The sequence below is a fragment of the Cimex lectularius genome, unplaced genomic scaffold (assembly GCF_000648675.2).
Source record: "Cimex lectularius strain Harlan isolate CLEC.00 unplaced genomic scaffold, Clec_2.1 scaffold327, whole genome shotgun sequence".
Lineage (NCBI taxonomy): Eukaryota > Metazoa > Arthropoda > Insecta > Hemiptera > Cimicidae > Cimex > Cimex lectularius.
This window is the reverse complement of record NW_019392865.1, coordinates 185628-202396: the sequence shown is the minus strand read 5'-3', so window position 1 is coordinate 202396 and position 16769 is coordinate 185628. Positions and strand designations below refer to the sequence as shown.

The window sequence follows — 16769 nt, the reverse complement described above, 5'->3', positions numbered from 1 at the left end:
TTAATACATTCAGATCTACACTTGTAATTGCCGATCTGGGTATTTAATTAGTATTATTAATTTCTTGATAAATTCGTAAAAGTCTGGTCGAACTGCAGACTAAACTAGATAATATTTATTGGTAGATTTTGGCCAGATTCTGCATGTTTTACCTTTCATTGGAAAACATAATTCAACCGATAATTTATATAGATGTTTATATGTAGTTCAGAAAACAACTACTTGACTTTAATAGATGATGGGGTTTGGTCTTGACTTTAGTATTCATAGAGGACTTGTCACGGAATTCACTTCATTATCTAAGACAGATTGTGGTGAATTACCACCTTCTCAACGAAAGCGACACCAACGGAATGACAAACAATTAGAACTACCAGAAGATACGCCAATGGATTGCGCCACAGTTCAATTAAGTCATCACCAATTAATCACCAGTTCAATTAAGGATTGTTTGTTTTCTGTTGTTATCATAACTTATAAATAAGAATGTAATAGCGGTTTAATAACAATGTAAATTAATTTTAATTATCAGTAGATTGTAAATAGACATAAACAGACTGTATAAAACGTTTGAATAAAGAAAAACGAGAATCCAAGGTAGCCACTTCCCGCTCCTCCAAAATCACACCTCTGAAATACCTTTGGCTACTAAGGATTAAGAAACCCAGTTTTTGAAAAACTAAAAACGCAGTCACTAATTTCTGTTCAATGAAAGAAGACTTGTCCATCGGACCGGCGAAGAATTCAACTCAACCTCTTTAGATACATCTCGCCATATTTTCACCCGCTCTTCTCAGAGCCACGCTTGAGTTACTCAAGAACTAGGGTTTCCACTTGGAAGACTAGAAAGGACACACGGGTCGTACGAGCTCACGATCTCCGGGGTGTCCGGTACAGTCGGACAGGTGGAAGCTCTACCTCTCACTCAACGGTCCTTTTTAGGGCCAAAAGCCTCCTCGCCGGCTCTACAGACCCACGACTTAGGAGTGCCCTTCTCGTCTGCTTGAAAGGGGTCTTGTGCCGTAGAGCTCACGGTTGCGGGCTTCCCGGTAGGGCAGAACAGTTGGGACCTTCCTGGGTACAATACCGGCCCTTGTGAGGGCCCGTAAGGTTTAACAGCGGTGGGACACAGATAGTTCTTACGATTTCTTGATATGATTAAAAAAACACTCAGATTGTAAAACCTCTTCTGAAAGTACATGCAAAATACGAGAAGTAGAACGACGAGGATCAACATGCACTACCATGCAGGTGTCGAAATAAGCCTTGAAAGTTAGGTTCAGGATCTTTTGGTATGTTGATTTTGAGAGCTAAAGGTAAAACAAAAAATAAAGGTAAAACCTTCATTGATACCAATAAATGCGCTTTATTAAAAGAATTTTTACTTGAGGTGAATTTTTTTCGGTAATCCTAACATCTTAAAGCAACTGGGTATGACTTGGCAATTAGCAGAGGAAGATTTGCGGTACTTTCAGAGTTCCAAATTGAGAGGGCAAACTATTGATCTTGTAGTTCGGTCGTTAACGATCATTCTGTTCTGTCTATCTTCAGTTATTTGGTCTGTGAACTACGATCAAACCGACAAAGCTACAGATATATTACCCCACAGACTACAATTTAAATCTCACTATCAAGAATGGGTAAAAATCGGTTTTGTTAAGAATATTTATTTCTAGACGAATCATCGCGAAAGGGTGGATTTATATTACCGGTCGTTGATTAAAGACAAGGAATCTGGTTTATTCTCTATGGTTATATCAAGTTATGTAAATAATATTTACATATCACACAGACTATTGTTATGCCTGATTAAGTCAATCATGTCCAGCAGTGGCTTTCATTTTTGACCGATACGTTTATAGCCGTCGCAATAATCCAGCCGGCAAGCAAAACTTCGACTATTTCGTTAAGTTTAATTAACACGCTAAACCGTGAATTATCGTTCCGAGAGCATTAAACACAACTCTATTAATAAGGAGAGATTTAATACAAGCTATATAGGGTTGGGAGGAGGATTAGTGGAAACAAAGCTATATTGTGGTCGGCCACAGTCATACTACGTACATGTTCCAAACAGTTATTATATCCTTTTTATTGCTTTTTAGCCAAATGGGTTAAATGAAACAAAATTGAACGTCGATAGAAAGCCGTTTTCTTTTGCAATTATTACTTCTAAAGGAAATCGATACTTCTGTTTACAATTATTGCTGAATGTGCAGATGTTCCCGACTTTACTCAGCTGATTTGATTCAGCAGACCGAGGATCTTTAACGTCCCGGAGGTTCCCGATAAGAAAAATTCGGATGGTATCAGGAAGATTTTATATGCATGAAATTTTCAGATCCTCTGACAAGAGAGGAAGTGCAATGCTAGCCAGGTTCAAAAGCGCTCCAAAAAGAGTGAGTCTTTAAAAAGACATTGCTGTGGCTTCCAAAGGTACTTTCAACCATCCCCGGAGAGATAGAGAAGGCTCTATATCCCCGGCTTCGATCGACCGGTACCCTCCTGAGGTACAAGCTGTTTGATAGTAGCCTCTCATCCATCCTATCCTCGCTGATTTTTTTTTTTGGTTCAGAAGTGTTTCGGGAATTCGCCATCTTTCAGTGTTTGGGTGATATTTGCGAAGCGAGTTTTAGTGATGAGGTTGTGCAAGGGTGGGGGGTTGTATAGGTATTAGCAGTTTGTCGTATTATCAAGTATTTTTGTCACTGAAAATGGCGAAATCTGAAAAACGACTGAACCAACAAAAATAGGCGAATATAGGTAGACCAAGATGATAAGTAACTATCGAACAATATTATCCCTCAGATCACAGGAAGAAAAATAATTAAGGTACAAGTTGTTTTCAAGCCACTGCCACCACTAGTCCAACCTTAATTGGGAGAGCTACTTGGGGTCGCCCCCTCCCATGGTTCAGTATTTTTTTAAGTGTGTGGTGTTTAGAAATCGTTAGTTAATGATTATTAGGAGATCGTAAGATGCGGTCTGGTGTGACGTTGGTTTTAGAAAAATATTTTCTTTATCGTGCAACGATTCGATCTTCATTGAAATCATCTTCAGGGCTCAAAGTGTTTCTTTTCTGTGTAGATGTGTCATTATTGTATGTCGTGTTGAGATAAAGACGGAAACGTTGGCACGATAAAGAAAATATAAATGATAAATGATGGAGTGAGTGTGGTGTTCAATCCTTTTTAAAAAAGATAGTTCCTACTCACAGTTAGTTGTTTTGCAACGATCCGGATTTCGAGCCTTTTAGCTGATCATCAGGTTGTGGAAGTCCTTCAACCTGATGATGAGTTAAAAGGCTCGAAATCCGGATCGTTGCAAAACAACTTACTGTGAGTAGGAACTATCTTTTTTAAAAAGGATCGATAAAGAAAATGTTTTTCTAAAACATACGTCACCACCAGACCTCATCTCACGATCTCCAAATAATTATTTTTAAGGTGAGACCGATCGCCCACCCGGGTGTTCCTTGTATCCTACTGTTTGCACCCATTGCCTGAAGGGTGCGGGTTCATAACCCTGGCTGAATGTACAAGAACAAAAATTAAATTTTTTTCTAATATGTCAATTAAAAACTGAAAACAACGTGGGTTCACATTTGTGTTTGTTTTGTTTTCAAGATCCCGATACGAGAAAGGACATCGACTGTTGTGGAGGCGGTATCGGCCGGCACCCGAACTGTATGCCGATCGAGATACCCGAGGATGACCCGTTCTACAGCGACAAACATCAGTCCTGCATGAACATGGCACGTTCTCTGGCCGGAGTCAGACCAGGTTGCCGTCTGGGTAAGTTCGATGTCGATCTTATCTGCCTGTATGCTGTCAAACCGATTTATCAAGTTTATACGTTTTAAATAAACACTGTTTTGTATTTTGTTTATTAATGACTGAGATGTCCTACCGTGGAAGTGTAGGCGTTTTTTCGTTGTGATGAAACAGGTCATATTTAACATATTGCAGGGTCGTTAAATACTTTTTGGGGGCAATAGCTGAATTGCAGGGGGTAGAAGTAGAAGGGGTGACACCGAAGGAGGCGGGGGCTGCTCCTCACCACTTCATTTCCAAAAGCAAACAACCCAGACCGGCAAATTAATTTCTGCGCTATTTACATTCTTCCATTTGAGCATTGTTTTCTTTAGCGGAGTGGGTCCCGGTGTAATATTCATGTAACTCAGGGCCTCGACAATTCAATTCTCCCGGCTCCCACTTAGCAGACCGCATTGATACACTTAAGTCAATAGCAAGCCCCTTTGTTCCAGAAGTCATTTATTATCTACGATAAGCCGCCGAAGAAAAATTTATCCTTTGGAAATCGAGTTTCTCCTATCCCCAAGATCATTTATTTACGTTTAATTGTCACGTGACTTCAGGTGTTCCTCGTTACAATCGTTTACAGCCTATTAAAATTACTAAATGCGCTTGATTAGATTTTTTTCCCTAGCCTTATTTGCAGGGGGGAAATCTTATCCATACCCACTTGATTTTGAAATAACCATAATAAAATCTGAAGTTATTCAGATATCGTGAGATGCGGCGGGTGTGATGTAGATTTCAGAAAAACATTTTCTTTATCGTGCCAACGTTTCGATCTTTTATTGAGATCATCTTCAGGGCTCAAAGTGTTTGTCTTCTGTGTAATTGTGCCATCTTTGAGTGTCGTGTTGAGAGTGCCCACACACGACACTCAAGGATCGCACAATTACACAGAAGACAAACACTTTGAGCCCTGAAGATGATCTCAATAAAGATCGAAACGTTGGCACGATAAAGAAAATGTTTTTCTGAAACCTACATCACACCCGACCGCATCTCACGATATCTGAATAACTATCGATTAACGGTCACTAATCTCTACACAAAAATCTGAAGGTTGATCGTCTTTCTATATTTGTTGTTAATTTGTCAGACGCGTTTTTCGCTATCGTCGGTACAGATAGAAATGAAAAGACGAAGCGAACAAACAAGTTCACCCCACAGACCCCTTGACAAATTTAAATAATGTTTTTCTTTTAAGTGGATTTTTTAATTGTCTGGCTTATTTGACATTCATTTTTGTGGATTTTTTCTGAACTACTCTACTTAAAAAAAATTCCGTTTTATACAATAAAAATGTTACAGTCATATTGGATAGCTTGGACTTGTTTTGATCGGTATTTTAGCATTACAAACAATTGCAAAGTTAGGTTGAGGGCTATTAGCTCGTCCGGGGCCCAGTTTCATAATAAAATACAAACTAATAGTAACGATGAACTAGATTATCGACCTGCTGGATACAAGAAGTCTTTTCAGAGGATCTTCGGAAGAGGTCAAAATTCTTTTTTTTTACCTCTTCCGAAGATCCTCTGAAAAGACAAACTAATAGTGTTAGTATAGTACTATTGTGCACTGAGAGGGAAAAAAGTTGGCCACCCTTAATACATTTAATTACCTTTTAGGAAATCGTCCGTTGATTATTTTTCAACAATATTTGACCAGGTGCCCCGAGAAAGGTTGCTCGATGTGTCCCACATAATAGAGGCTAGGGAGGTCCCTTGGCTCCATACAGAGAGCGTGTAGGCATGCCGCCGGACTTAAGAAGAGTTCTCGAACACGGTAGCGAGTTTCAGAGTCCCCTGTTCCGCTTTTTAGGGGAAATTGGGTGTTTTTTATTGTATATAGTATGTCTTATGTGTTGTGTCTATATGTTTTGTCTGAGTGAATGTATTTATTAGCGTGAATGGCGTGGGGTGAGGGTGAAATATAACGTCATCATCATCCGTCGAACGATGAGGGCGTAAGAGTGTGTGTTCGGGGTCGATGGCGGAATATTTACAAAAGTACCCTATCGACCCCAATCTAGATTAGTTTGAGTATAGGGTCGGTGGAGGAATATCAAGTACTCCACCGACCAAACGGAATGAGTGTACTGTATGGATGTATTTATGTGTATGAATGTGTAGTGTTTGAAAGGGTAAGTAGAATATAGACATAGTTGGGGGCTGAAATGACCTAGATGTCGGAAGCCTCAGTCAAAAAAAAAAAATTTGATGGGTTTTAAAGAAAAATATGTAAATAAAACACAGATAAAATCTCCCACTTGTGTTTACAATTGGATTTTGTAAATAAATCTTTGAAAAGTCAATCTCTTCATTGTTGGTTTTTCTGTAAAGCTTCTTTCTAACGTTTCGGTGGTTTGTTTAAAAAAAATGATTAATCGGAAATCGTGAGATGCGGTCTGGTGTGACGTGGGTTTCAGAAAAAACATTTTCTTTGTTGTGCCAACGTTTCGATCTTTATTGAGATCATCTTCAGGGCCTGGGATTTACAAACATTGTTTAAATTTTGGAAGCGTGATCTATTTCTGATGCAATTCAACTTTCGATATGGTTTGTGCTGGTTCATCACGCTTAGACCATGATCTTTTTTGATTAAAGTTGTTGTAGATGATCTATTTTTCATCGTCACTGATAATTCGTTTCAAAAAAGGGACGATTGCATTATGTTTAAAATGCCTATCACAAATATTGATTCGGATTTCTTTCATTTCGTGCGAAACACAAAAATCGAGTTTCTTAACAAGTCCAAGACGTCTTTTATGATTTTCAACTGTTGTACGTGATACATTTAACTGTTTTGCAATCTCTCGCACAGTTATGACGATTCGATTTAATTATGGATTTCATTTCGTCATCATCGACCTCAGAAGGTCGACCAGAATGTTTGGCATCTTCTGTGAAAAATCTCCAGAGCGAAAATTTTCAAACCAATGACGCAATCATAAACTTCGCGTATCTCTTTGTGAGCTTCAGCCGCTTTTTTTGCCTTTATGATAATGAAAAAGTAAAATGTGTGGAAAATGCTCATATTTGCCCTCCAAGTTAAGGCTGTCCATGAACTTACTTTACCAAATCTCAAAAGAAAAAAAATTCTAGCATTGTCAAAAGAATAACTAAACAAGTTAATGTTATCTACGGATGTAAACAGGAAATTATTTCCTTGCCAACTCAATGGTTAATGGTTCCCAGAGTCATCGTACAGACTCGAGTCGCTCCTGAGACCACCAATAGAACATTCTAGGAGAACAGGGGTAAAAATTTCGGCAAAACAAACACTGCATTTTAGCATTTAATAGGCTAGAAAGTGTTAGCAAGTTTCATACACTAGGTGACATACTTGGTATAAACAGTGCTACCGTTTGTAGGAGTGTAAAAGGTACGATGAATGCAGTCAATACTCATTTATTGCACACAATTGTTGAGCATCACCGGAATTATAAATTATTTTTTCAATATGACCCATTTCCTCAAGTTTGTTGAATGATGGATCAATGATAAAAATGAGCCCTTTTTCTTATTAATAGGAAGTTAACAGCAATATTAATAATAGCAATAAGCAATAACAGCAATATGTTCCATTCAGTAAGTAAAGCTACCTTGTTGCTTACAACATAGTGAATGTGTTTTATTCCCTGTTTCTTTCTCTTACGTGCAGCTGTCTTGTACTTAAATAGCTTTTTGCTTGTAAAATATCACTTTTATGATGTTTGTTGATCGACCTGAAGATAATCTATGTAGGGTTCCAAACTTCGTAGAGGTCATTAGACAGGAAAAAAAAGAAGACAAATTGCTGGGTTCACCGAGCTCTCGGCACCTTATAGTGCCATCATCAGGGCTTATTTTATTACAAATTAAAATAAATACACAGTAACATATAATTAACAATTAACGTAATAAAATGCTATACATACTTTCCCAAGAATGAAGAAAAACGATTAACATGAAAAACTATTGTAAAAGCGTTTTGGGTTTAAGGTTTTGGAGCACATGGCCAGCATACTACATTTTTAACGGTGAAAATAGACGTCTATATAAAATTATAAGTAATTATTAACATACAATATTCATATTTGACAATGAAAACAATTTATAATTAAATTCACTAATTTCGTGGTCCGCTTGACCAATTAATATATTACAATTAATTAAGGTTTTTAGTTGAGATAAAAAAGTCAATGGCACGAGCGGGNCCCTGAAGATGATCTCAATAAAGATCGAAACGTTGGCACGATAAAGAAAATGTTTTTCTGAAACCTACATCACACCAGATCGCATCTCACGATTTTTGAATAATTATTATATTAATTGTTATTTGTATGTTACTGTATTCATTTTAATTTGTAATAAAATAGGCCCTGATGATGGCACTATACGGTGCCGAAAGCGCGATGAACCCAGCAATTAGTCTGCTTTTTTCACCTGTCTAATGACCTCTACGAAGATTATCACTTTAGTATTAGGGAAGCCTTCTTCTCCATTATAGAACAGAAAATATTGTTATTCTAAGGTGTTTGTACTTTATTCGTGTACTTGTATATTTTAACTAATAGCATTATGAAGTAGGCTCCAGGCTTCTAGTTTCTTTGTTTTATACCTGATAAGAGCGGAAGAAGATATGAAAAAGGCAATATATTCAGTATTCAGATGGCAAAGTGGCACAAGGGCGGGTGGGGAGGAATGAAGTAATCGGAAAGCGGAAAAAGCGTTTGACAATATTTTAGTAGGTAAAACCTAAGTTTGAATTAAATTAAGGAGATCAGTTCGAGTCGGATCACGTTCGATTGATACGGTATGGGCGCGTGCATCTCGAGATGGAGTTGGCCGGGTATTGAGGTGTCTGAGCCAATAGAGACCCCTGCTAATTTCCTGTTCAGTTCACGGGCGACATTTGAATATCTCGAACATTAGGGATTCAGTGCGAGAAGGGCAATAAGAAACCAAATTAGTATCGCCCTTCTTCTTCGGCAGGGATTTACTTAAAAAAATAAGGGTTTCTTATCTCTGAGGTGAAAGGAGATGATTAGCATTGTTAATTGCATAAAACTCTGGGCGGGAAAGGAAAAAAAGCCGAGGTGGAAGCGCATTCCAGTCGATAAAGCTGGGATCCGACCCCAAGTTTGAGGTTATAAATAAACGATTACAGGATGAAGCCAACATGCAAATCAAGAGAGGGTATTTATTTTGTGTCCCCGTTACCATTGTTCAATCTCAAAGTTTCGGCCTGGGACGGGGGATGGGAAAAGACAAAAAATCGGGAATAAATCCATAAGTTTAAGCAAGGCGTCTCTATTGAGGCTGAAAAGTCATCCTTTGTTTTAGCTTGACTGAACCCGGTTTCAATAAAGCCTGTTTGTGTTAGCTGGCCCCCTTGCAAACTTCCCTCCGCCCCATACGTCTCGCCACCTGCTTCGTTTTTTTATAATTTGAAATTTCAAAATGTAGACAAATCACGTGATAAAAGCGGTTTAATTTTTCAACGAGGGGTGAAAGATACGAGCTGAAAGGTCATGGATTCTGCTAATTTTTTAGGAGTGTCTGGTATACTTATGTACAAAATTCCTCAGAGTATAGCTGATTTCCTCAGACACCTTCTTCTACAAATTCAATATTCAGTTTTTTAAGGAACCGTTTTCCACGGCAACCTTTTTAAAACACTGGCATCTAATCAATTCAGATTAGATTGAGTTAGTGTGTATGTTTAAGGTTTATTCTTATATATACATGTGCATATTTACAACATAAAACTTTTGGTGTAACAGTAAATGTAAAGTAATCTTTCTGTACATATGTATTTACACAACATTAAAATTATTCTTTATGTAAGGTATTGGTTGAGATAAAAAAGTCAAGGTCACGAGCGAGATTCGAACCCACGACCTTCGCATGGAAAAAATGAGGGAAAATTCGAAAGGTTGGGTTGAGGTGGCCGAGTGGATCGAAGTCACGATAGCTCAAGTGGTAGAGCAGCGGCATTCGAATCCCGCTCGTGACCCTGAAATTTTTTATTTCAACCAACACCGTACATAAAGATTAATTAATTGAAAGATGTTATTTGGTCAATCGGACCACGAAATCTAATGTAATTAAAATTATTTATTAATTCTAAATTATTTTAGGGAAAATGCGATATAGTAGCCCAAGTATAAGCTTAATAAGTTAATAAATTATATCACAGGTTTAGTACATCTGAGCTATCGGCACATAAGCTTTAACATTTAATTATTTAACTTTACAGTTCCACAAGGCTATGTCCATGACGGATACACACCAAACTAAATTTTTTTTTTCGAAATGATAAAAAGTGTTTCTATATGAAGCCGCGATTTGCTTACAATTAGAATAAAATCGGGTAGTCGAAATGAAAAGTTTGTGGCATGGGCGATCGAAGTCACGGTAGCTCAAGTGGTAGAGCAGCGGCGTGGGTTCGAATCCCGCTAGTGCCATTGACTTTTTCATCTCAACTAAAAACCTTAATTAATCGTAATGTATTAATTGGTCAAGCGGACCACGAAATTACTGAATTTAATCTAAGGAATTTATTTTATTTTCGGCCCAAGTTATTGCTATCCCAAAAACGTTACATTATTCTTTTCTAACAGTAACTTAACTTCGAAATTTTTATCATAACAACAGGCATATGTTAGTCGAGTTGTGGGTAACGTTTTTCCACTAACAGGCATTAAGAGGCACGTTGGAATCAAATGTAATTATTATGCAAAGTATGGTTTAATCAGTGTAAAGAATTAGTGCCACGAGCGGGACTCGATGCCATGACCGCGGATCAGTACCCATATCCGGAGGTAACAGCAGACATAATTTAGTCGAAGTTGTTGGTAAACCCAAAGGGAACAAGGAAAAATATGCTGGTTGAAGGGACACGTGTGCATTAAGCATAATGAAAAAGTATATTTTAGCCAAGAAGGCAACTAAAGAAATTAATTCAATTATTATGCAAAGTATGGATGAGTTGCTGAAATGGTGTCACGAGCGGGACTCGAACCCACGACCTCCGGATATGGGTACTGATCGGTGGTTCGAGTCCCGCTCGTGACACTAATTTATAAACTCAGCCATACTTTGCATAGTAATTAAAATAATTATTTTGGTTAACAGGATCAATTAAAAATATATAATAGATTAATTAAAGATGTGAAAAGTAGATGTTTCAGCCAAGGGGCAGGCCGCTTCCTGAAAACTCGAACCACCGGAGCCGACACCATAAACTTTTTTAACAAAGGGAAAACATGCCAAATGGCAACATATGAATGAAGCAGTTGCAGTTCTTTTTCCCAGAGTTTTGAGTTGTTGCAAAAGCACATGTACGCTTTGTGATTAATTTATGTGACATGAGTTACATAATTTGATTTTCCAAGATATTTTCCTCATTGATGGAGGCGAAAAGTCGAAACAGGTTTGTGTGAAATCTAAACCCGCGAGAGTAGACGGACCCAGTTAAGTGTCGATAGTTTTAACATGTGTTTACCCACTCACAGACAAAAAGCCGCCACCAACTCCCCACTTGTTTTTGTAATAAATTTTTACAAGACACAATAAATACAGGTGCTGAATAAGGAAGGCTGAGATAAGAGTATAGGGGAATAAATGAAAACCAATAAATTGGAGGAAAAAAATTAAAAAAACGAAGTAACTCAGACAATGACAAGATTAATCGTTGACCTTTTTACTTTTGAATCAAGGAGGGGCTGGAGGAAGACAAATCCCTCGGAGGTCGAGTCTCTTTATTAAAAAAACTTAGACAGCCGTCGTCTCCCCCAAGAAGTCGTTGGGGAGAGCACAATGCAAACATTTCCCAGGCGACAATAATCAAATTGCGCCCAATCAACGTACCGATTTTTACAGAGAGGTAAATCAAGTCGACGTTCCAATAAATTTCCCTCCCGGCCTCTCATTAGCACGGGACTGCGGACAATGACGGCTGTACTCTCTTTCCTTCTCTCACTTTCTCTCTTAGTCGCCCTCTTTCTCTCTCATTAGACACGTGAGTCATAATTAAAAATGAAATCAATTTGTGTCTGACTCTGGAGTGGCTTTTCTTTTAATTAACGGCCGGCCCCGTGCACAGATGTTTGAGCCAGCCAAATCACCAATGTTAATCATCCCCCCTTTTACCCTGGAGACTGAGACGAATCAACTTTGCTGACCCTTATTTTAACAAAGCTTTGTAATTTATAAAAAGTTAGGGGCACGATTAAGAAACGACCCACGTTGTGAACAATATTTAATTGACCACTTCTGACTGTTTTCCTGTAACAAAAATTTAGGTCTTTTGTGATTGCAAAAGGACACACTGGAGATAAAGTCATAACTAGACATGATCCGTAGGTCGTTATGAATCCTGATTTTGTCTCTTACAGAAACATTCAATCCCACAATTCCTTGGTGGAATAGTAAACGAAGAAAACTGCTCAAAAATGAATAGTGATATACCCAATTTTGTAATATTTTTTCATTTCCTAGCTTTTTTATGTTATTTTTATTATAGATTGCATTAAAATTTATTAGAAAGAATTGTTATTGTAACTGAGGGAAATTTAATTAAGGAATTTTGAAATATAACAAAATAATACGTTTTAATTCCATAAAAATGTGTGGTGATTAGTGACCGTTAATCGATAATTGTTCTGAAATCGTGAGATGCGGTCTGGTGTGATAGGTTTCAGAAAAACATTTTCTTTATCGTGCCAACGTTTCGATCTTTATTGAGATCATCTTCAGAGCCTGGGATTTACAAACATGTTTAAATTTTACAAATACATGTAGGATGTGAAAAAAATGAATTTACACAGTGCAATTTTTTTTTATATATTCAATCGAAGTATTTGTACTCACTCAAAGTGTTCGTTTTCTGCGTAATTATGTCATTTTTGTGTGTCGTGTTGAGAGGGCCAGTGAGATTTTGCTATTTTACGGATTGAATATATAATTTTTTTTCTGCATTGTATAAATTCATTTTCTTCCACATCCTACATGTATTTGTTAAATTTAAACAATGTTTGTTAATCCCAGGCCCTGAAGATGTTCTCAATAAAGATCGAAGCGTTGGCACGATAAAGAAAGTGATTTTCTGAAGCCTATCACACCAGACCGCAACTCACGATTTCTGAATAATTAATTCCATAATTTTGTTTATTGAACACAATAATTTTTTTAAAGCAATTAATACCGTGTATAATGTTCTCTGGTAGCTAAAACCTCTTGGCACCTGTTAGGTATACCATAATGTGCTCACTCATTTCATAAGGAATTTCACTCCGTAGATGTTGCACGCAGTTGTTTCAGTCAACTGCGGATGGTAATCGAAAAACCTTCTCTGCAACGCATCCCACATGTGCTCAATGGGATTGAGGTCTGGAGTCAATGGGGGAAGGAGTGGAAGGGAAATTCTCAGGTTTTCTAAACGTTGAACAATTCCGCCTTCATGAGGTCTGGCATTGTCACCCAGAAATCGAAAATCCCTGCCAATGGTTTGAGGGATGTAGTCAACGATAATTTCTTGAACATAACGGACTGCGGTGAGGTTGCCTTCAACAATATGGAATCCAGTTCATGTTTACTATTCTTAAGTAAATCCATAATTAAAAATCAGGATTAACAGATTTGTTCGTTTTTGGTTTGTATTTTCTATTTTGTTTTATCCAACTAACAAGAATATGTCGGTTATTTTAATAAAAATTAATAGAATAAGAATAAATTACAAATATCCCTATTCATGAGGTTGTCTTCAACAATATGGAATCCAGTTTGTCCTCCGGTGTAAATCCCAGCCCAGATCATTACACCGCCTCTTCCAAACTGCACTGAAGGGCGCACGAATTGGGGAATTGTACGCATTCCTTGTTCTAATTGGCGCCCGGTTCACCATATTCTCCTGAGTCGTTGGTGGCGGGCTGTTGCTGCAGGTCGTCTCAAAGGGGCATACGATGTGAGGCCAACTGCCCACAAACGAATACGAATCGTTTGTGTTGATAAAGGCTTTACCAAAATGGAGTCCAGTTCGTCCTCCAGTGTATCCCAGCCCAGATCATTACACCGCCTCCTCCAAACTGCGCCGAAGGGTCCACTAACTGGCGCATTGTGTACATCCTTCTTGGTGGATTCTTGAGCGCCTGCTATCGTTGGTGTTCTCTTCTAGGCTTTCGCTGCACAATATTGTCCCGAGTTGCTGGTGGCGGACTGTTGGTGCAGGTCGTGTAAAAGGGCATGTGATGTGAGGCCAACATCCCACAATTTATTACAAATCGTTTGTGTTGATGAAGGCTTGGACAAAACCCCTTGTACATTTGGGTTCTGACGAGCACTATGGAAAGGGTTCCGTCTTGCGGCAATGACAATATTTCTGCCTGCTAAACATCGTAATGCCCTGAGATCCACTGCCAGGCCTCCTCTTGGCACGTCCAGTCTCCAGAGAGAGAACCTACCTATCTATTCCTATCTGAGAGGTTATTCTTTGTGTACCTCCTTTTTGGCTGAGTGACCTATTCTTTCTGAGTTTCGGGCACTGTATATAGGAACTATGAGAGCTGTGAGATCGTTTATGATTTTTCTTCTTCGAAGAAACTTAAAGAACAAACAAAAACATAAACCGTGTTAAAATCATCTAGTCAATGTGGTCAAAAATGATGAATGAATCGCAAATTATGCCTGACGTTGTCCTCGAAGTAAAGAAATTCGCATTCGACAAACGGTCAACGCGAAAAACTGCTGGCTTGGGTCAAAATAGAAGCGTTTTAGAATATAATAGAATATTACTACTATTAAATACTTTATAATTTACAAATATTTAGTTTACGCTTCACTGGTGTAACAAGATTACAGATTATTTACATCCAAAGTATACGACATGGTTTACAACATCTGTCGGAGCTCAATACAATCTTTCATCAAACAAAGTTTTGCATATACATACACGACTTTAAAAAAAAAAGAAAAATAATAATATAAATGATGGATAGAAAGTTAAAAAAAGTCCAATCTTCTGGAGAATGATATTAAAAGGAACGATTCAAAATAATTAATTTGTTTTGATTGAACAAAGTCGTACCTTTAGGCCAATACTTGGCGGGCATGTTATATGAGGGGGAAATTTAATTAGGTTTTGTTTTGACAGGGTAAAATTCCTAAGGTTTAGTTTTTGATTTTCCCCCAAGATAGTGCATTTAGCAACGAAATAGAGTACATTTAACACAGCACGTGAGTTGCAGAGGGTACACAATTCGATACCACCCTAGCGATTCAGAGAGCTTAGGTACAGGGCTTCACATCTGTATTTAAACAGCCATCCTTCAACAACAATCCCTCAAAATTATTGTTAGTGAAATTTAACATACTTGTAACTAGGTAGAATTGACTGTAAATATGACTAGATTTGCCAATTCTAAACATTCGCAATTGTTCAATTCACTAGTTTTCGTGATCCGCTTGACCAATTAATATCGTTCAATTAATTAAGTTTTTAGTTGAGATAAAAAAGTGAATGTCACGAGCGGTATTCGAACCCACGACCTTCGGCTAGATACGCCGCTACGCTACCACCTGAGCTATCGTGACTTCGATCCACTCGGACACTAACTTCCCATCTCAACCCCACCGTATCTAGCCGATGGTCGTGGGTTCGAATCCCGCTCGTGACATTCACTTTTTTATCTCAACTAAAAACCTTAATTAACTGATGAAACGAAAACTAGAGATTTTAATAGGTTAAAATGAAGTATATCTTCACTAAAGCTTTCCGTGGCCATTTCAATTGTCGCCGAGAATCAAATAGATTACACGACATTTGAAAAATGGCAAAAAGGAGGGAAAATTCAAAAGGTGGGGTGGAAATGGGAAGTTAGCGTCCGAGTGGATCGAAGTCACGATAGCTCTAGTGGTAGAGTAGCGGCGTATCTAGCCGAAGGTCGTGGGTTCGAATCCCGCTCGTGACATTCACTTTTTTATCTCAACTAAAAACCTTACTTAATTGAAAGATATTCGCAATTGCGTTGGCTGGAGAACCTCGATAAAAGTTTTGAGAAAAAACAATGCCAACAGTCGATGTTTTCGCTGGACGGACGATCTAAAAGGCCACATTTTTCACCTAAGGAACGCCATTGAAAGAACCAGGAAAGATTCGAGTTGATAAGCTCAGTGGGTGTAAATCTGCATTATTCGATTCTTTTTGTGTTTCATTTCCCTTAAGACTACCCGAAACTCAAAACAACGATTACTCTGATTCCCAATCGTCTCTCGGGATTATTTTTTCCTGTCTTCTTATCTGCAAAAGGGACAAATTCAAAACAGGTAAAGGCACTAAATCTTGAGACTGTTTTAAAGGAGGCCCAGGGGTCAATGTCGATAGGCGTTCATCCCCCTGCTAATGCGCTCGAGGGCGGAAAAGTTAAAAATGGAAATTACATTACTCGAAAGCACGATTCGAAGTGTGCTCACGTAAAGAGGTCCATATTTTTATCAAGTGAGCTTCTCTATTGGGCCTCCTTCACACATCGCCCCCATGAATAGTAATGCGGTCCCAGACATTAGGGCCGTATTCCCGCCCGATAATTCCACTATACGTCACTTTTATGAACCGGTTTGGTCTAATATATTTCAAAAAGTAAAGCCCTCGCCCCTCGGCTTTCTTAGAATATCTCGTTTTTTATTGTTCGCTCTTCTTCGCGCTTTCCTCAACCGTGTGATTATTCCGGACCCGAGTTATTACTCCCTGCCTTTATTCAGAAATGTCTAAAACAATTTCTAGCACTTGCAAAAGAGATGTTTGACTACGCCTATCGAGTGTTCCGGCTACAATTTGATCTCATACTGTCCTATAATCAAAATTGAAACACTTTGACTTAAGGAACAGCTTCGCTAAATCTTTTTACAAATCAGCATTGAAAAAAGTAATGCTTTTTTTCAAATTTAAATATTTTATGTGTGGTGATTAGTG

General features: G+C 38.2%; 1 protein-coding gene across 4 annotated transcripts in view; it reads left to right on the top strand.

The window, feature by feature from the left end:
* The window catches only part of LOC106670297 (lactoperoxidase-like), a 91258-nt gene that overhangs the window by 52308 nt on the left and 22181 nt on the right, over window positions 1–16769 (top strand). For all 4 annotated transcript variants that reach the window (XM_014400488.2, XM_014400487.2, XM_024228857.1 and 1 more), the window contains one exon: window positions 3627–3794. In XM_014400488.2, the coding sequence (XP_014255974.1) occupies window positions 3627–3794 (168 nt within the window). The remainder of the gene's footprint in view (window positions 1–3626; window positions 3795–16769) is intronic.